General features: G+C 27.3%; 1 protein-coding gene across 1 annotated transcript in view; it reads left to right on the top strand.

Moving 5' to 3' along the window:
• Positions 1 to 21,455, top strand: part of Nipped-A (Transcription-associated protein Nipped-A) — a 188,985-nt gene that overhangs the window by 150,771 nt on the left and 16,759 nt on the right. Inside the window, 12 exon segments of the mRNA XM_067281093.1 lie at positions 1,671 to 2,071; positions 3,092 to 3,227; positions 6,901 to 7,092; positions 9,534 to 9,889; positions 10,474 to 10,585; positions 12,263 to 12,483; positions 13,567 to 13,660; positions 17,978 to 18,224; positions 19,075 to 19,242; positions 19,327 to 19,475; positions 19,821 to 20,128; positions 20,555 to 20,644. Coding sequence (XP_067137194.1) covers positions 1,671 to 2,071; positions 3,092 to 3,227; positions 6,901 to 7,092; positions 9,534 to 9,889; positions 10,474 to 10,585; positions 12,263 to 12,483; positions 13,567 to 13,660; positions 17,978 to 18,224; positions 19,075 to 19,242; positions 19,327 to 19,475; positions 19,821 to 20,128; positions 20,555 to 20,644 — 2,474 coding nt within the window.

Below are 21,455 nucleotides of genomic sequence, written 5' to 3'. Positions count from 1 at the left end.
TCTAATATAAATCTATTTCATTCATCAACTATGAATGAGATGGTTTTATATTTATAGTTCAATAAAATGTTCACATATTTATAGTATAATTGTATAATAAATTGTTATATTAATGGAAAAGAATGTAATATATTTTAATTTTTCTTAAGTTTCTGCATGAAATAATTGTTACTTTCAATACATCTTTAAAATACTATTTATTTTCTAATGTTTATAATCAGTCATTTTTATGTATTTTTATCACTTTTATTTTGTACTGTATTAATTATTGCTTATTAAGTTATATTGTCAGAAATATTTCTGTATCAATGCCTCATTTAGAATTGCCAAGTAAAAAATTTTAATCTTTATATTTGGCATTTAACTTTAATGAAGATCTTTCCCATTTTGGCTTTTTTATATGTAAATATTTGTTAAAAATAATGATGCAAAAAACATACAATTAATAATGGTAATAAATACACCTTTTGAAGTTTCAGCAACTCTAATTTATTTGGAACTCAAAATATAATCTATAATATAATCTAATATAATTTGGAACTCTAATTTATTCCAGAAACTCAAAATGTTTTCAGCAGTTATACATCCACAAGAGCCGAATTATTGGGCTAGAGTTGGCTATAATAAATAAATAATTAATAAGACAATTTGGCACTAGAGCTTGGCGTTAGGCGCCATCTCTTACTAAATTTAATAATTATAATTAAATTAAATAAATAATTTTAATAATTTGGAACTGGAGGAAAAGAAATCGGCCCGAAGCGGGACTCGAACCCGCAACTTCTGCTATCTGTGCAGACACGTTACCAGTTACGCTACCCGGACCTTCAGTCCGATCGCCTCCTCCAGTATATATAAGCTAACATGACGACCATCGACGGTCATTACAATGCCGGCTGGAAACACATCAAGTGCCCACGTCCTCCCAAGGCACTCAACCGGCCATCGCCACCCCGGCAAGGCGTATATATACTGTTATATATACTATATATAACAGTATATATAGTTATATATATACTGTTATATATAGTATATATAGTTAAGCGTATATATAGTTATATATACTGGAGGAGGCGATCGGACTGAAGGTCCGGGTAGCGTAACTGGTAACGTGTCTGCACGGATAGCAGAAGTTGCGGGTTCGAGTCCCGCTTCGGGCCGATTTCTTTTCCTCCAGTTCCAAATTATTAAAATTATTTATTTAATTTAATTATAATTATTAAATTTAGTAAGAGATGGCGCCTAACGCTAAGCTCTAGTGCCAAATTGTCTTATTAATTATTTATTTATTATAGCCAACTCTAGCCCGATAATTCGGCTCTTGTGGATGTATAGCTTTGTAACGGGTTAGTCGTTATTTATTTATGTTTTCAGCAGTTTTGAGTTTCTGGAATTTTAAAGGTGTATTTGTTACTGTTGTTATTTGTATATCTGATTGGTTTTCCTACACAAAAAATATAATTTATATAATATTTAACTGATAATTGTCAAATTCGTGAATCCATTAATTAACATTTTTTACACTTCAAGCTTATGTGATAAAAATTTAAAAAATGACAATAAAATATTTGATTCTATTAGTTATTTGTCAGGTTTATTATTTTAAAAATAAATATCTGTTTTATTTATTATTCATAAATAATAATTACCAATCTTTAAAATTATTTTAGTATATAGGAAAATCACATAATCTATGGCATAGGTCAAGTTTATTGCTTGAAAATATGGCTTTTGAAAAAGGAGTTGCACCTCAAGTAAAGTCAAGAGGAGCTTCTGCAGCTGATTGTTATGAATTTGAGCCAGTTACTTCACCACAACATGAAACACTTGATGCACTTGCAGATATGTATTCAATGTTAAAAGAAGAAGATCTGTGGGCTGGGTTATGGCAAAAAAGAGCAAAATATACAGAAACCAACATTGCAATAGCTTATGAACAGCAAGGTTTCTTTGAACAAGCTCAAGGTGCATTTGAATTGGCAATGAGTAAAGCTAGACAAGATCATAATACTGCACCAGCTTCACCAGCTTTACATAGTGAATATAGATTATGGGAGGAGCACTGGATTAGGTATTCTTATTTATATTATGACTTTTAGTAAAATAGTCTTTAGTTATTAATTTAAATTTTATTAGATTTAAAAAAGTATTTTCAGTTATTCAAAAAAGTAAATGAATATTTATGTTCAAGTTTAAATGAAATTTGTGTAAGCATCCTCTGATGTTATTAGATTTATTATAGAAATGAAACATTTTATGATCTGAGATTTGTTTAAATTTTGAAGTGTATTATGAATAGAAATTAAAGTTTTATGATAATTATTTTATTTCAAAAAGTAATTTTATAACTTCCTTAATTTTGTGTGGATAACCTGCAGATTGTAAGTTAGATGTGGGTATCTGATTATGAAGTTAATCTGCTAATTTTAATTTAATTTATTACAAAATCTCAAGGAGCTTTTCTTTTGTTTAAACTTGCTAAAATCGTCTTTATACAGAATTAAAAAAAAAACCTGTCTGTTGCCATTGTGATTGTTTTTTGAAACTACCAAAGGCATATATGTATACATCCTACATATGATTCTCTCCCATTCATTTTCTGTTGTATTTTGAAAGCTAATAAGTTTTCAGGAATTTCCTTTGCTATATAATAATTTGGTAACCATCTTTTGGAACTTTATATACTTTAAAAAGGTCTATCTAAATGTTTCATTTTTTTCTTTTCACTTATTTTATAATTACTTCTGCAATGAACTGATAATGGAAGTGAAATGAAAGAAATAAGTAAAACAGGATGCTTGAGATGATACTTTCTAAATTGCATAATGATAAGTATTGTTTTAACAGCTATTTTGAAGTTGTGGTTTATGTTGGATGTTTTATTTTTGTACTAGCAATTTGCTGTGGTATATTCACATAAAATTATAATAACGTTTTGATTTAAATTTTAAAACTATCCAATGTTAAATACAATGTGTTTCATAAAATGTATTTAACTCATTAATTTACAAGAAACTTCATACAATATTAACTTATAAAACATTAAACTTATTTAAAACATTTTTCAAAAGTTACTTTATGCTTTCATTAGATGTTCAAAAGAGCTTAATCAGTGGGATATGCTGCTAGATTATAGTACTACAAAAGGTTGCAGTAATCCACCTCTGATTCTGGAAAGTGCTTGGAGAATACCTAATTGGACTTTGATGAAAGAAGCTCTTGCTCAGGTGAAATAAAATATTTATTTTTAAAAAAGTGTTTTCTTATAAAAATAAAATTTTTCAAAGTAATTAAGAACATAATCTGATTTAAAAATAATGATTTCAATATAAATCCAGAAACCTTATTGAAAAACCAGTAAAGAGTATAATTTAAAAGTAATTTGACAGCTATAATCAAGTAGTAAATTTTTTTACATAATTTACTAAGTATAATAAGCTTTATAAATTAAAAAATAATAATAATTCTTTCTAAGAGAATTTAATATATTATTATTTTCTGTTGTGAAAAAATGTTTTGAATTATTCTCTTTCACTCTTAAGTCTTTTAATAAGCATCATTTCAAAGCTGTAATCATAAAGAAGCTTATTAAAATTTAAAATTGTTTCATCTTAGAAAGGTGTGAAAAAGTATGAAAAGTATGAAAATTTGATAAAAGGATGAAGAGCACAGTATATTTATGATTTTATTATAGAGCTGGCTGTTTAAATAAGAAGAATCTACTACTTTACTACTTTGTGAACAGTTGAATTCTATTTGTTAAAAATGTTTCTGTATATATTACTCAGGCAGTTACAAAGTTTTTATCAATTTACATTTAACTTCTAAAATTGCAGAATTTATGATTATTTTCTATTAGATTTTTACTAGTAGAACTATTAATAATTAGTTAATTTATAAACTGTAAAACTCTATTTTATAAAGCCTTTTCATTCATCTTTATTCATTATTTTGTTTGTTGATTTTGATTAATGTTAATGTATTTTGTTTCAATGATCCTAAGTAAATGTTATTAAAATTATAGAATTTTAAACATTTGATCATATAAACAAATATTTAGTATTAGTAGTTGAATCAGTAGATAATGCATAAAATTTTTCATATTAATTCTTGAAATTATTAACTGATTTTTTGCATTTCATGTGATTTTCTGTATCATTTGATGATTGGAAATATTAAGAGAATCAATACATACAAAATCTAAAATTCTTACTTTTTAGGGAAATCCGTAATAAAAAATAAATGATTCCAAATGCTTTTAATCTCATTTGGAATTCGTCAGATATTTTATATTTTAAAAAAAAAGAAATTGTAAACTATAGAAAACGTTTAATATTGTTTTATTCAATGTGTGAATTTTTTTGTTTTAAACTCCTGAAATTCAGCAATTAAAAAATAAATAGAAATTTTGAGTATATTGGACCAAGTAAAATGGACATATCTGTTACATTTGGGTGTGCAATGTTATGTAAAATATCCCAAATTTCTGACACTAGTCTGGATTAGGTTTAAAGATTGCACTTCTGACACCAGTGTGGATTAGACAACAGGGGAATTGTTAAATTCCAATGACAGAATGGTCAAGGGATATACTGTATGTGGGTGGTGATGGTGGAGAGACAGATACGAGGTATCTTTACATAAGAAACTGTTTATTGTGAATCAAAGATTAGCTTATATGAAACAAGTAGACAGTTTGTTTCTGATGCTGTGACTCTCGTATAGTATGGTGTGGACGAGGTTTGTTTCCATGATGGAAGTTACAGAACCAGTTGTGATGATAGTTAACAGTGCAATATCATCACAGTCCAGGCAGTGATGATATTGCATTGGAAGGACATGTTGGCAACCTAGGTTGATCAGGTTGATATGTAAATGAATAAACCGAAAAAAATTCTTATCTGAATATCACAGTACAGAGCTGTGCCTTGCAGCAGCATACAATGAATAGCTTTTTCACTTAGTGTACGCATTTATAAACTTTCTATTTCACTGCTTCTGTTATCGAGGATACTGATTCCATGATTGGTGGATTTCTCTGCCCAAATTATTGTTTATTCTGTTGCTTTGCTGTTTTATGTAAATATGTTTGTATAACTGTCTTTTATAATTGTTTTTTTCTTTTTTCTTTATTTTTGTCATATCTAAAACAATTTCACAATTTTCTTTATTATAATGTTCAGCCACCACCGAATTTGCATAATTACCTTTTATTGCTTGATGTGTTCCTTTATACGTATTTTTAATTTTCTTTTTGTTTCTCCTATGTATGTTTTTTTAGTCCGCAGCTGCAATCAAATGAATAATCTACATCTTTTTCTTCTATTTTATCCATTTTTATCTCTCTATAATTTAAATATTGTTTAGTTGTATTTAGTTTTTCTGGTATTAAGTTTATTTTTGTATAAAGTGTGTACAGGTATTATACAAGATGATCAATAAAGATTGCTTGTTTTCTCTGAATAGGTTTTTTCCTGTATTGCTAAAGCCAAAACACTATTGCAATACATCCTATTAATAGGCTAAGTTCTTGTAGACAAAATATATAACAAATAGAAAATAAGGACATAGAGGCATATAAATTAAAAATTACATTAATTTGCTTTATGTATTCAGCAGATACAATGTGCCAAGTGACATCACAAAACTTGACAGCACTTGGATGAGAGTTAAGAATGAAATAGCAATAAAATATTATAATTCACATATATTAATAAGATTAATTACCACATATCCAATGTTGGCATTCACTACTTTGAAAAATGAGCATAGACAAAAATAAAACTATTTGTTGTGGAGGAAACAAACAGAAACCCATCATTGTCATTTAAGTTCCAGATATTTTTACTGCCCAGTAATCTGTGAAAGCAAGTATTTTCATGAACTACACAACTACACAAATTCTAAAGATAAGCCCAAACAACAGACTAGTTTTGCAATAAATTATGGCTAGTTTGTAATCTTGAAATTTGGCTTAAAGATAAATGTAGTTTCTCTGTTTTATTAACAACAATAATAAAACTAAATATAAGCTTATAAATTAGAAGGCATTTAAGCTTATCTTCATAGAATCTGGGATTTGATATTGTATTTGATTTGACAAATTAGAAAATTTATTTCTGTTACAGCTTCTGATAAAGCAATATACTCAGCAAACATAGAAGACTTTGTTACACTGTTCTGCTTTTTGGATTTCCAAAAGATTATATTTCCAAACAATCTAATTATAAATCCTGTGGTAGACTTCCTATCTAGAATGTCTCCTGCCCAGTAAGCATCCACAAAACAATCTGAGATATCAGCATTATTATTCTTACAATATTTTAATTTAAGATCTTTTGTCAAATACAAATACTTCAGAACTCGCAAAGCATATTTAAAATGTGTCTCATCATAACAATTTTGGAATTGGCTCAGATAATTTACACTGAAAGATATATCTGGTCTAGTACCAGAGTTGATGTACAAATTTCCAGAATTCATAGGAAAATGTTTGTTTACTAAAACAAAACTTATTTATATACTTCTGTGACAATGGCGTGCTTACCATTTCCTGTAAATGAAGTAAGGTTTCCACCTTTTATTCCTGTCTACATTCATATTTTAAATGGTAAGTGATAATATTAGATACACAATGATAAATCTTATTGAATAGTCAAATTATAATAATTACTGTATAAAGGCATATCATGTCAGATAGATGGATTTAAACATTTCAGGTTTTTTTTGAAAATGTTTAAATCTGTTTTGATGCAATTTTATTGCTTTTACTTTATGACAATATCAAATTTTTTAATTAAAATTTTTTAATTAAAATTAATATTTCATTAAATTACTTTTTCTGAATGCTGTACAAACAATTTTATTAGAGTAAATTTCAATAATTTTTATTTTATTTAGGTGGAAAATAGCTCTCCAAAAGAAATGCCTTGGAAAGTGAACTTATATCGAGGTTATCTTGCAATTTGCCATCCTGATGAACATCATTTAAATATTGTTGAACGTGTTGTAGAAGTAGCAACTGGTTTGTGTATTCGAGAATGGAGACGACTTCCACATATCGTATCACATATACATTTACCAATGTTACAAGTATGAAAATTTTATTTCTAGTATAATTTTAAATTTATTGGTGTTCTCTTATGATTTAAAAATTAATAGGAAAAAAAAAACAAAATTTTGTTTTATTTTCATTTTTTTATATGATGTAAAAACTTTATTTGCATATTTGTGTGGCATATTTTATGGCAATTCTTTTTGGCAAATATTCTTAAGAGTTAAGTTTGTATTCTTTTGATAAATTTTTAAAGTAATAAGACGCATTTGAAGTTAATTATTTAGATATAAAAGTAACAAAATTATAGTTTTTATTTTATATAATTTTTCTGTAATCTTTCAAATACAATAATCCCTACATTATTTTAACAGTTTCATATAATGTCTTGCATATATATTTGCTTATAGTTACATCTGTATCTTTAAATTGTATATAAATTGAAAAATCTTGCATGGATTTTAAACATTTTCTTAAAATTTGATTAGAAACAGTACAGAAAAAACTATATTAGTTGAAAATATGATACAGCAAATTACACAAACAGAAATTGTTTTAATTATATTAACTTGCATATTAAGACCCATATTTTATGTCAAAAAATGTGGGAAAAGTTTTGGAATCTTCCAAGATTATAAAAAATGTACTTATTATTATTTATAATTAATTATAAGTAATAGTTTTTTATTGCTGTGTAAAATTCTTCATAATAATCTTAAATTGAAGTAAAATTAATTGAACTTTTTATTTTTTTAAATTTTAATACATTTAAATTTATATTGCAAGTGATAGATAAATGTTTTCATTCATGTAATTGTTGTAAGGGTATAATTTTATTTAATAGCCAAATTTCTTAATAATGTAATTATATTATCATTATATAGTTTGAAAGTAATGTAATAGTGAAGATCCTTATGTAATCCGCTAAGATCTTTACGATGATCCGTCTCGAGTTGGTTCTTACGACCTGAGAATATCCATACGTTGGTTCGTAGAAAAGTACACCTCCACACTCAGTTCAATGAATATTTACAGTTTATTTACAGAACAAATATTTACAGGATGTACAAGTTTGACAACATTACACACACGATGCAACAAAGGTGTGGTATCTCACGTACAGCTTGTCTGTTAGGGACTATTAGACTCTGGGGAAAACTTCGGTTGGTTTTTGGAGTTGGCTCAACCACGTGGCTGTCCGGTCTCTACACTAACCCTTCTCCGAGGAGTTCCTAAGAGGAGAACACACTCTCTACACCTCATGGGCTTCCTAAGTGTCAGAGACTACCACGTATCCGGTCTCTCGCCCTTCTCTCCGTTCCTCTCGCCACCCTTACAATTTAAGGAGTTCCACGGCGACAACTTGCGACCAATCGGGTCCTTCCTTTCCCCTGGGAGCTTCCAAAGACGTTCGTCCCTTGTTTACATTTTTTTCCAAGCCGACCGACACGTGGCAAACACATTGACCTCTAAACGGAGACGCTACTTCTTTTGTTCTTCTTGGCTGTTTACAGCCCCAACGCCAGGTGGGACCAATTATCTCAGTTGCGTGGCTTTTCGACCCGCTACATTAAAAGCAGACCTTTACAGTAATTAAAGTATTTTAATGTTTTTGGATTAATTTCTGGTTTTACTTCAGAAGTAAATTCCAAAATTTTGAAAGAAAAACATAGAAATCTTGAATAATCAAATTAAACCTTATAAAAAAGATTTGTGAGTAATTCTGAAAGCATTAAAGTAATACAACATAAAACCAGTGAGAAGAATAAAAACATTTAAACAACAAAAGTTTTCAACTTTCATAAAGGCCATCATCAGGTTCTACTGGTAGAAAGCATATTGAACAGAAACAGAATTCAAATAACATTTGTTGTGTACGAACATTATTTAAATTTTGTTTCTGTTTGATTTGCGTTCTACCAGTAGAACCTGAGGATGGTCTTTTGTAAAGGATGAAAATGTTTGTTGTTTAATAAATGTTTTTATTCTTTTCACTAGACTTTAGGTTTGGAAGTGTTGTTATATTATATGCATCCAGTTCAGGTTAGGGTTTCTACAGTAATTAAACTAAGAAGGTTTTTCAAAGATATTGTGGATTAGTATTTAGAAAAAAAAAAGAAATTTCAGATGTGTTAATCATTATAAACAATACTATTTAATTAAATATTATTTGAAAAAATAAATACAGCGAAAGAACTCAGTCTGGATGTCTTCAAATGTTTACTTATAATTTTTCCTTGTCATCCATTTAACTCACTCATCTTTTGAGCATTCCTTCTCTTTCATTAAGTGTTATGAAATGTCATTTATTCCACAATCATATATTATTGGATAGATGACATTACATAAATATTTTTATTAGTTTGAGTTCCTTAAAAATTACTTTCAATTATCATAAAATTTTTAAAAGCCATATTAGATAGAAAACTATTCTTTCATATTATGTATTTAATGATTATTTCTTAATATATTTGTACAGGCAGCTCAGCAAATTATGGAATTACAGGAAGCTGCACAGATACACCAAGGTCTTTTACCAACTCATATGGCACGTACAACTAGTTTACATGATATGAAAGCAATTGTTAAGACATGGCGTAATCGTTTACCAGTATTGAGTGATGATCTTTCACATTGGAGTGATATTTTTACATGGCGACAACATCATTATCAAGCAATTGTATCTCATTATGAAGTAAATCAAGGGACACAGACTGCAGTTGAAAGTAATCAAGCAATGCTTGGTGTACATGCATCTGCTCAGTCAATTATTCATTATGGAAAAATAGCAAGAAAGCATAATCTAACAGGAGTTTGTTTAGATACTTTGAACAGGTAATTATAGGTGTTCTAGCATTATAGAGAAATATTTAAAGAAATATTTTTGATTAAAAATTAAAAATTAATTATTCCAATTACTAATAAATTATTATAGATACAAAGAACGTATTGCTACTGTCTGATTAATGTATTAAATTAGGTTAAACTCAGAGAAAAGAACAATTTGAATAGACTTCAAACTTGTAAATCTTTCATATAATTGTCATTTATGCCATCAGAATGCTTTAAGAAACTTCTCTCATCTATAAATTATGCCTCTAATCTATAATATAGCAAAATTATTAAGATTTTATCCATTTCTATGTTGATCAGAAGCACTATATTAAATCAAACTTTTAAAGAATACTCAGTCAGTCACAATATATAATCTATTCTAATTATATATTGTGACTAGTTGGAATATCTTTGAAAACTGGATTCTTAGGACTAATTTTTTAATGTGCTGTCTATTTTTCAAATATTTAATATTTTAATATGTTTACAGAATTTTATAGTAATTTATTATCAACCAAATACCATTTTGACTGTTTTTTTTTTTTATTTATTTCAAGATTTGTAATGACTAACTTCATTATTAGAATACATAGCATTCCAAGTGTGCCAATTGTGGATTGTTTCCAAAAAATTCGTCAGCAGGTGAAATGTTACTTGCAGATGTCTAGCATTATGGGAAAGAATGAATTACAAGAGGTAATCTAACGAATAAGTAACATTATATAAATTAAATTTAAAAAATGTTTGTTTGTTACCAGAAATAATAATAATAATAATAATAAAATACTAATAACACAGCTGAATACAAAATACACATTTAAAGAAATCAATACATATACAGGGTGTCCCAAAAAGATGTACTCACTCTTTGATTGTCAAATATATAAATATTTTTTTGTAAATAGACGTGTCTTGACAACACACAGTCCTAAGAAGTTACAATAAACAAATAAATAAATACATTAATTTAAAACCTATTACTAAATTTAAAAAAACATATTATTAATCGTCTATCAAAGAGTGAGTACATCTTTTTGGGACACCCTGTATATTGATTGCTTTAAATGTGTGTTTTGCATTCTAGTTCTAAATGTGTGTTTTACATTCTTTGGAGTTGTTCTACTTCTCTGAACTAGAACAACTCCAAAGGAAATCATGAACAACATTAACAAACATAGTCTAATATCAGCCTAATTCTTCTATAAAAAAGGTTGGCTCTTTCTCATAAAGAGGGAAGACAAAGCATCACAAATATTTTAAATCCATACTAGAAACAAATACAGACACTACAAGAATTTTTCTGCAGAAAACAAGAAACATCACAATAACACATAGCTGTAACTCTTGTAGACAAAAACAGTATATCATTAAATTTACAGAATGTTGACCACAAAATGCAGAGAAACCATCATTTAGTCTTGGAATTGGAACAAGCTCCATAATAGGCATCTCAACAGGATCATGTTGAAAGAACTGTGTCAAACTATTGGCTGACTCATGGATGCCTCTTTGGAGAGACATAAGATTGCCATACAAGACTAAGTTTTAAATACATGAAACTACAGGGAAGCACATTTTTAAAAGACATGACACTTGTAGGAAGTGCTACATAGTGCACAAAACTATACAACATAACATGTCTGGTTGCAAGCCTTTAACACAAATTGACTACTCACATCACCATAATCAAATAGCAAAACTAATATCTACATCAAAAGCTTGCACCCAAACACAAGCTTTTTATATACTCAGGAACCATAAATACAATTTTCATATAATCATTTGAAAATAAGATTCACAAAATACATATTGACTAAGCTATAATTATAGACAAAACAGTATATTCTAACAGATCAGATATCACATTATTTACAGATGAAACAAAATCACATGCATTATAGACATAGTTATACCAAATACTCATTACATATAAAATACATATACTGAAAAAATTAGTAAATACCTATTTCAAAAACATCTATTAATTTTCTTTATTTCAGTAACCAATTTTTATTTTATTGCCTAAGTTGGAAGGAGTTTAAATTAAATGCTTGAAAAAAAAAAAATTCTCCATAGACATAACTTAAAGAAAATTACTTCTTCATTTTCACTAGGTTAAAAATTTTAATATTCTAGTACTATATGCATCTCAAAGTATGTATCATTTACCTCAGTTTAGTCAAAATTGCTCTCACAATTATGAAAAATTCTTATGAAATGACATCCTTTGTATTATTTATCAGTTATATATGTATTTAATTAATAATAACTAATATTGAAACAATTATATTACTTTAATCATTTGAATGAATTTGAATTTAAAAATTTTTAGTGATGCATATTTTTTATAATATGAATTTTTATGAATTTCAGGGATTAGAAGTAATTGAATCAACTAATCTTAAATATTTTGGCAAAGAGATGATAGCAGAGTTTTATGCACTTAAAGGAATGTTTTTAGCTCAAAGTGGAAGATCTGATGAAGCCAATAAGGCTTTCAGTGCTGCAGTTCAAATGCATGATACTTTAGTCAAAGCATGGGCATTGTGGGGTGATTATTTAGAATCAATCTTCACAAGAGATCGATGGGAAAGGTAATCTTGTTTGAAACTAAACATTTACTATTTATATTTTATAACAATATTTATGTAAAATTTAAAATATGTAATGTTTATTTCTGATAACATCCTTTTTGTCTTCTGATTTCTATTGAGAATTTTTCAATTTGAATGTTAAATCTAACCAGAGTTACTAGCATGTTTTAAAATACTTCTGTTTTTTATTATTTCTTGTTAAAATAATAAAAAATAAAAGTATATTAATTATTTTAACAGGAAACTATTATAATAGTGGGATGTTTATGCTTCTTTTTATTGTTGTTATATTTATTAGAAAAAAAAAAAACATGAAATAGAATAAATTTGATAATTGCTACTTAAAATGACAAGTTTTTAGGAATTTTGAACATTTAATTTATAAAGTAAACTTTTTTGTTTAGTTTGAAGTTTTTAACTTAAGAAATTAATCTAATAACAAATTATAAAAGTAAGCTGTTTAAAAAAAATAAATGCTGAAAGAATATAATAAAATATCAATTTTTGAAAGTAAGGCTGTTTGTCTGTCTTTCCTTAATCTTGAGAATGGAGTTAAATAGATGAAAGACAAGACCAGATATGGAAACATTAGGGGCAGGAGGCCACGATTAACTATATACAAATTTCCAATGCAGACTAGAAGTCATGTTATTTCAATTCAAAAATTTTTTACAGAAAGGTGTTAGATGACCAGCATGAATATTGTTAAAGGAAAAGTATGATATACAGGAGCAAGTCACTACTTACTTAAGGGGGAGAGCATATATTTTAAATTAAATAAATTAAAAATATGATTAAAAATTACAGCTCAGCATTATAACTGTCACAATGAATAATTGCTCATTTCTGTTTTTAAATTATATTTACAATAAAATTTTTTGTTAATAAAAATTCTTTGTAAACAATAACAAATAATCATTTTATACATAAAACATCAAAAAGTTTATATTCCTTTATAATTGAATGATTATTTTGATATCATTGTTTTGTGATAGTTTTGTTTCTAGTATTTAAAAATAGCATAAAACTTAATTGTTACAGATATATGAATAGTTACTAAATGTAAATTTTTTAAATTTACAGTCGACAGATTCATGTGGGGATCTCTGCTCTTACTTGTTATTTGCATGCTTGTCGTCATCAGAATGAAAACAAATCTCGAAAGTATCTTGCTAAAGTAAGTGTGAAAAAAATAATAATCAATCAAAAATTTATTGTAATTAATATTGTGCAGCTTAAGATTTAATATCAAGCTTTATTTGAAAATTTATAGCTGAAATTGTTCTAAACATAAAAACTTTTAATGTTTATATTTCTAGGAAAAATTATTCATTTGCTTTAAATATTTGTTTATTGTGTTCACTTTGAATTAACTATTATGTAAATTGCATATGTGTTACATTTAGATTAAAAAAATTATGTAATAATATTTAATGTAAAAATAATACAATACTGTAAAATTTCATAACACTTTTGATTAAGACAGTATTTTATTATAGTTGATGCATTATGAATAAAAAATGATAAAATCTAACTAAATAATAATAATTTTTGAAACAACTAAATTTTTACAGTTCTTAATGCAAACTTTTTTTAACTGGTGCAAATGATTGAGTCTCTAATTCTCGTAAGAGTCACTATCATATCTGTTTGTAATATAGGAAAAGTCCTAATAGCAAACATTTTGTTTTTATATTTATTTACATGCATTTTTCTTCCTCTTTAACTTCCTGTTGATCTAGTGGAAAATCATTCTATCAAAGTTGATTAAATCTGAGAAAAAGTCTGATGGCATTTGTCTGAAATGATCAAATGCCATCTGACTTTGAATAATATTTTACCAGTGAGTAATTTCTGCTTATTCTTCTTGTCTTCCATTTTGGCATTGCATTATTTCAAATTGAAGATACTATGAAAGAGCTGCCAGTATTACCTCCAAAACAATATAGACAATGTTTGTTTGTTAAGTTACGGCAATGCAACACTTGGGCGATCTGCCTAGGGAGGATGCCTTTCGGTAGATTTTTTAAGGATAACTGACTCCTTTTCAGGCATTACAGATGTGGAGAGAACTTGGAAAACTCCATATGGCCAGCCGGTCCTGGTGAGGTGTGAGCCCACAACTGAACTCTCAGTGTGCAGGGAATGGAACTGCTTGGCCACTGGTGGGCCAAAACAATATAGACAAAGATAAAATCAGTAGGATTTAAATTAGTTAAAAACAAGACAAACAAGTGAAATAGAGTTTTTGACAAGAAATGTGTATAGCATTTATAACTATATACTGGCTACAGTATGCATAGAATTTGTCACAAATTTGTTAATTCTAAATAAAGAACATCCTAATTAACAGACTATTGAGAATTTTGTTCTTTAAAATTTGTTAATTAGGACGTTTTCCTGTATATGGTATATATTTTCTTCTTTAATTTGTTAGATATCTGTATTTTTTTTTTTTTTTTGTAGTTGCAATTTTTTGAAGACTCTAATAGAAACTTTTGAAAGAATTCAGTTGGTTTCATTTGATCAAGTCTTTTATGTCTTTATATTAATTAAAATATGTTGAAACATAACTAGGATCATTGAAATGAATGAAATTTGGCACTATTGTGAATAAATAACATTGATTTTTTCGTCTCTTTACAACATGATTAGCAAAGTTAGCTAATTCTCTGTTGCAACTATTTATTGGAACATAGTATTGAACAACTAAGATTTATTTAATATATTCTTAATAAATTATTATGTTGTATAAGTTTATATATATAGCTTTGTAGCATGTTCTATATCAGTGGTTCTCAAAATATTGGTAGTGTGTAAGCATGTTCCAGGTTGTCTACAGACTAGCCTAGTCATTTTTCCAAAATGTAATTCTATGCTTTAGCCAGAGAAAAGAACATTTTCATGGATTACATATTTCTAATGTTAAGTTGAGAGATAGTGAGAATATTTTGGTTTACAATTTTTTACTGTTTCAGGTGATATTTACAGGATAAGAAGTAGATGGGGATATATGTAGGTGGTCCATGGTTCATCTATAACTCAGTTTAAGTGGTCCATAAATTGATAACGTTGTGAATTACTGTTCCTATAAGCAAAGCATTTCTTTGTTTTAATTTTTAAAATGTTAGTGTTCTATAATTTTAAATGTACAGGGTGCAGCACAGGAACTTCCTTATTTTAAAAAATTATAAAACAAAAAGTATTGGAGATATTGATTTAATTTTTTTTTTTTTTTTTTTTCATAGAGGTACATTTAAAGTTTCATTTCATTAGGTTTTGAAAATGATATCTTGAAGGTGGCCTTTGTTCTGATCAATACATTTGGAAAGTCGAAATCAGAAGTTTTACTTTACTTTGTCCAGCATGTCTGTGTCTATGTTGGCAATAGCAGCATGAATATTGTTTTTCAGCTCATCCAGGGTCTTTGAATGATTGGTATGCACCAAGGATTTAAGATATCCCCATAAGAAAAAATTGCAGGGGGCTAAATCTGGTGGGTATGCTGGCCACTGAAGATCGCTCCTCAAACAAAATCATGTGGATTAAGTTGTTACACCATCACCTGTATGGATGAAATCTCAGGTCTTCATGAAGAATTTGTCTCATTGTGCGATCAGAAATTTTAAGCGCAGCTGCATGTTTGCATGCAGATTGCCTAGATGATTTCAAAATAACCACCCTTACTCTCTTGACATTTTCTGGTGTCCTGGTGGTTCTTGAAAGTCCTGATTTCTTTTTCTGCACACTACCAGTATCCATAAATGTGTCCACCCACTGAACAATCAATTTTTGGTCAGGAACACAACCTGCAGGTGCGATATTAAACTGTTTCCTGAATGCACTCTGGGTTTCAATGACCAAACAGCTGTTGGAAAAGTAAGTTGCCACGGCAAATGTGCGCTCCTCTCTTATCCACTGTATGATCGTTACTAAACTAACCGTACAAAAAACATTAGGCCCCACCCTTTCGAATGTGCTCAACCCCACTCTTGAAGGAGTAACGACTGCTGTGTGGCACGCGTTTCAAATAAGGAACTTCTCACGCTGCACCCTGTATATACTCAGTTTTATTAATTGTGCATTCTGCTTATTTTTAATGGGCTGAAGATGACCTAAATTTAGTCATATCTTACAGTTTTAATAAATTTTAAATTTAGTTTTCTTAATTAAATTACAAGGGTAATCCCAAAAGTAAGGTCTCCTATTTTTTTAAAAATACAAAGAAATGTTTATTTTTAATAATGTTTACATCATTTTAAAGCTTTAACATTTATTTATTTTTCTACATAATCACCTTTTCAGTGAATGCATTTTTGTAGGCACTGTGGCAGTTTTTGTATGCTCATGTCATACTAGCTTGCTGCCAAGTTGCAGGACCCATCTTGCACACACCTTCCAATACTGCAACTTTTTCGTTAAAATCTTATGAATAGTGCTTCGGGAAATCCCAGGAACCAAAATGCAGAGATCATCCAGAGTGATCTGCTGATTTTCACGCATGGTTTGCTCTATCTTTGCAACTGTCTCATCGGAAATTGATGATCTCCTGCTTCTTTCTTCGTCGTGAATTTCAGTACGACCAGCTGCAAACTTCCTACATCACTTGCAGATGTTTTTGACATCCATGCATGACTCTCCATATACTTCCATCAATTGGCGATGAATTTCAATCAGTTTAACACGATATGGCACAAGCTGGTATGACATGGTATACAAAAACTGCCACAGCACCTACAAAATACATTGATCTAAATAGCAATTATGTAAAAATATAGATAAATGTTCAAGCTTTAAACATTATTGAAAATTAACATTTCTTTGTATTTCTAAAAAAATAGATCTTACTTTTGGGATTACCTTTGTAGTAATATTTCATGTTTTTAGCATTCTCCATGATAGCGGTGAAGTGCTTATATTAGGATTTTTGTGGATCTGTCAGATTCATCCATATGCATGTGCAATGACTCTGTTCACTTTCATTATCTAAGTGTTAGGTTCCATTGAATCCATTCATTGCACATGACCACCACGTACATGTGCAAAAGGAGACTGAACATTTTTGTTTACGGTCACTGTAAGCTATAGTAAAATAGATTAGTACCATGTATATTGTATTAAATTAAATTTTAATAATAAATTAATAGAATAATAATAATTATAATAAATTTATTTTAAAATATTTGATTTGCTTTTGTGGAGCATGCTATCAAATAGGCTTGACCAATCTTGTTTATGATTAGGATCATTCATGATATCTTATAATTATTTTTGTTATAATATTTTACAATTTTTAATGCAGTTTATTTTTCCTAAGAATCATCAAAATATATGGGTTTTCTTTTGATAATTATGATTTTAAATCATTTAGAATTATAGTTGTTAAAAATTTTTTTAACATTGTTTTTTTATTTATACTAGATACACAAAACTGTGTTTAAATTAACATAATAATAAATTAATATAAATGTATTTTAATTCTATTTATTATAAGGTATTGTGGCTATTAAATTATGATGATGAAAAATCTTCGCTGGCAGAAGCAGTTGATAAATATAATGTTGGTGTTCCACCTGTTCAATGGTTACCTTGGATACCGCAACTTCTAACTTGCCTTGTTCGTTTTGAAGGAAGAGTAATAATGAATTTATTAAGTCATGTAGGACGTATGTTTCCTCAAGCTGTATATTTTCCTATACGCACATTATATCTCACATTAAAAATTGAACAAAGAGAAAGATGTAAGTCTATCTATTATAAATGATCTTTATTTTAATTGCAAATATAAACTTTTAGTTTTCCAGGACTGTCTACATATTTAATCAAACAAGAAAAACATGCTGTTAAATTTAAATACTTTAAGTCTGTATAATATCTTTATTAGAAAGAAGTTAGTTAAAGAGTGAAAATTTTATTTAAAAAATTCAAAGCAAATTTATTTTTAAATGATGTTTTTGAAGACTGAAAAATTTATATCTAAGAAATGGATTAGTTTAATATTTATTTATTTTTTAATTGATAATGATTTATAATAACAACAGAAATTTATAATACTTATCATCTAAAAATTTTATTGACTTCTTATTTTTAATTTTAAAAGATAAAACTATATATATATTTTATATATTTTAATAACATGTCATATCAAATAACTGTGCTTGTAATTGGCAATCAGTATTAAAACTGTTACATTTAAATTTATTTTGCTGTTAATTTCAAGCTTACAATTATGATGACAATTGCCATTTTTTTAATATGAATGTGATATGAATGACTTCTAATGATCTTACCTTCATTTAATGTTAAATTTACTTAATTAAAATTTTAAAAAAATATAATAATAATAATAATAATAATAAATTATATGAAAATATGTTTGACATAATCTTTGTATGTATTATAATTATCAAAATAACATATTTGCATATGAAATTTTCAACATTGAAATGTTATGTTGAACTCTAAATAATTTAATTTTATAAAAGTCTGTAATTAAAATTTTTTTTAAATGATAAAATTCTAATATTAGATTATATGTAGTGTGTATATGTGCAGAAATTTGAGAATTATCTCTTCATTCATTTTTAACAGATAAAAGTGGAGAACTGACTTTACAGGCTGATGTACGGCGGTCTGGAAATCAAGTATCTAGTCCTGCTCCTTCTCACTCAATTGGTAGCTTATCTTCATCTCCATCAACATCCACTTCTTCAACAGAAGGTGTTCCAAACATTCCTGTCAATTCACCTAATACAACAGGTTGATATGAGAAATAATAATAAAATAATAATTTATAATTATTATTCATACATAAAAACTATATTTCTCATATATTTTCTATAGAATCACATCAATCTTCTCAGCAACAACAAGCATCAGAAACGGGTCCTATTCGAGCCACACCACCAATGTGGCGGTGTAGTCGCATAATGCACATGCAGCGTGATTTACATCCAACAATACTTTCTTCCTTGGAAGGAATTGTTGATCAAGTATGTTATAAATTTAACTTTGTATTTATATATATAAGGATGATTTATCTGAAAAGAATGAAATAGAAAGAACTAATCTTTACTAAATTTAATAATAATAATAATTTTTGTGTTATTTTACTGATTAAGTAATATCAATTATATACACTGCTTTTTTTTTTTTTTCATTTAAAATTTATAAGATTGAAATTAAATTTTTATGTATATAATTTAGTGGGCATTTTTTTTTAGCATTTATTACAAAATTTATTTGTATTATTAATGCCATTTCATAACAGAAATATTTATGATTAACATATTTCAAGAATACCTGTTATTACAATTGACGTTTTTGTTTTTATTTAGATGGTTTGGTTTCGAGAAAATTGGTATGAGGAAGTGTTAAGGCAGCTGAGACAGGGTTTGGCAAAATGTTATGCAGTTGCATTTGAAAACCGAGGTGCTGTATCAGAAGCACCAGTGACACTGCATACATTAAATTTTGTAAAAAAACTGGTTTCAACATTTGGAGTTGGTATTGAAAATGTTTCTAGTGTTACAACAACTTTTTCTAGTGCTGCATCTGAATCTCTTGCTAGACGTGCTCAAGCAACAGCACAAGATCCAGTTTTTCAAAAGATGAAAGGACAGTTTACAGCTGATTTTGATTTTAGGTGAATTAAGATAAAATAAGAATGGTTAAAATGTATATTAATTAATAAACTGATAATTTGACTTTAAATTAGCAACAAAAAAATTACTCATAACTATAGTTTATTTTTGTAACAGTTTTCATCTTTGGATAAAATATATTTTTATATAAAAATGAAATTTTTCTATTAATACAATTTTCTTGAATTAATAAAATTTTTAAATTTCAGTTTAATAACAAATATGAAAGTTAGATATATTAAAAGAAAATAATAAGTGTGTTTTTGGTAATTGAAAATTACAAATAATTAATCTTGCATTATATTAGAATTTTTTATTCTGCTTATAAAAAAGTTAGTTTGAATAATTCAGAATTTAAACATTTATTAAGAAATTATGATATATGTTCTTAAGTTTAATTCATAATTTTTTAAAAATATTTTTTGTAGTGTTCCAGGTGCAATGAAACTTCATAATTTAATTAACAAATTGAAGAAATGGATTAAAATTTTAGAAGCAAAAACAAAATTGCTACCAAAGTAAGTATTATATATTGTTGTTTATGAATTTCATTAATTTTGCAATTTAAAAAGCAAATTTAAAATTATGATTTAATGTTAATATTCTATGTTATTTTTAAAATTTTTCATGTAAAATTATACGTCTAATTTATATTGTAATTTAACTAAACAACAAACAAACAAAAAACAGATTTTTTAAAAAAACAAAACAGCAGCTGCTTAATGTATAAATTATATGAATTATATAAATACACTTTGACAATAATATATTAAAATATTTCTTCATTTTCATATATAATATATGGTACAAAGAAAATACTTATCATGAAATACTTTTAAAACTGGAACTTCTATGTATTAACATGCAATAATCTTACACACTTTTCTAGCAGGATAGTGTTTTTAATTTCAAATGCACAATAGCAAATGTTTTCAGCCTCTTCTAGGGGCCTGCTTCAGGCTCACTTAGAAAAAACAAAAATGCAAGCTGAGATTCAAAAACAAGAACATAAAGGGAAATTTTCTATAGTATTGAAAAACATTGAATTCTATTTGCTATTAAATTCAAGCTTTTATTTAATGAGCTATTAAATAAAATCTTGAATTTAAACCATTGGAATGCAATATAGGATAAAATTAAAGTATTTTATTTTTGTTTTTTTTTAGGAATTTAATGAGATATCAAAATTTTTTATGTTGAAATAATTATAAAATTTTCAAAATTTTTTTGAAACAAATAGGAAAATGAAAAATATAAATCTGTCTGTCAAATACTTATTAAATATTCAGATAACATTATCTTATATTTACCTGTATTGATTAAACAATT

Source organism: Centruroides vittatus, unplaced genomic scaffold (assembly GCF_030686945.1).
Source record: "Centruroides vittatus isolate TY-2023 unplaced genomic scaffold, ASM3068694v2 contig_905, whole genome shotgun sequence".
Lineage (NCBI taxonomy): Eukaryota > Metazoa > Arthropoda > Arachnida > Scorpiones > Buthidae > Centruroides > Centruroides vittatus.
The sequence above is the reverse complement of the archived record's forward strand: the minus strand, read 5'-3'. Positions and strand labels throughout refer to the sequence as shown.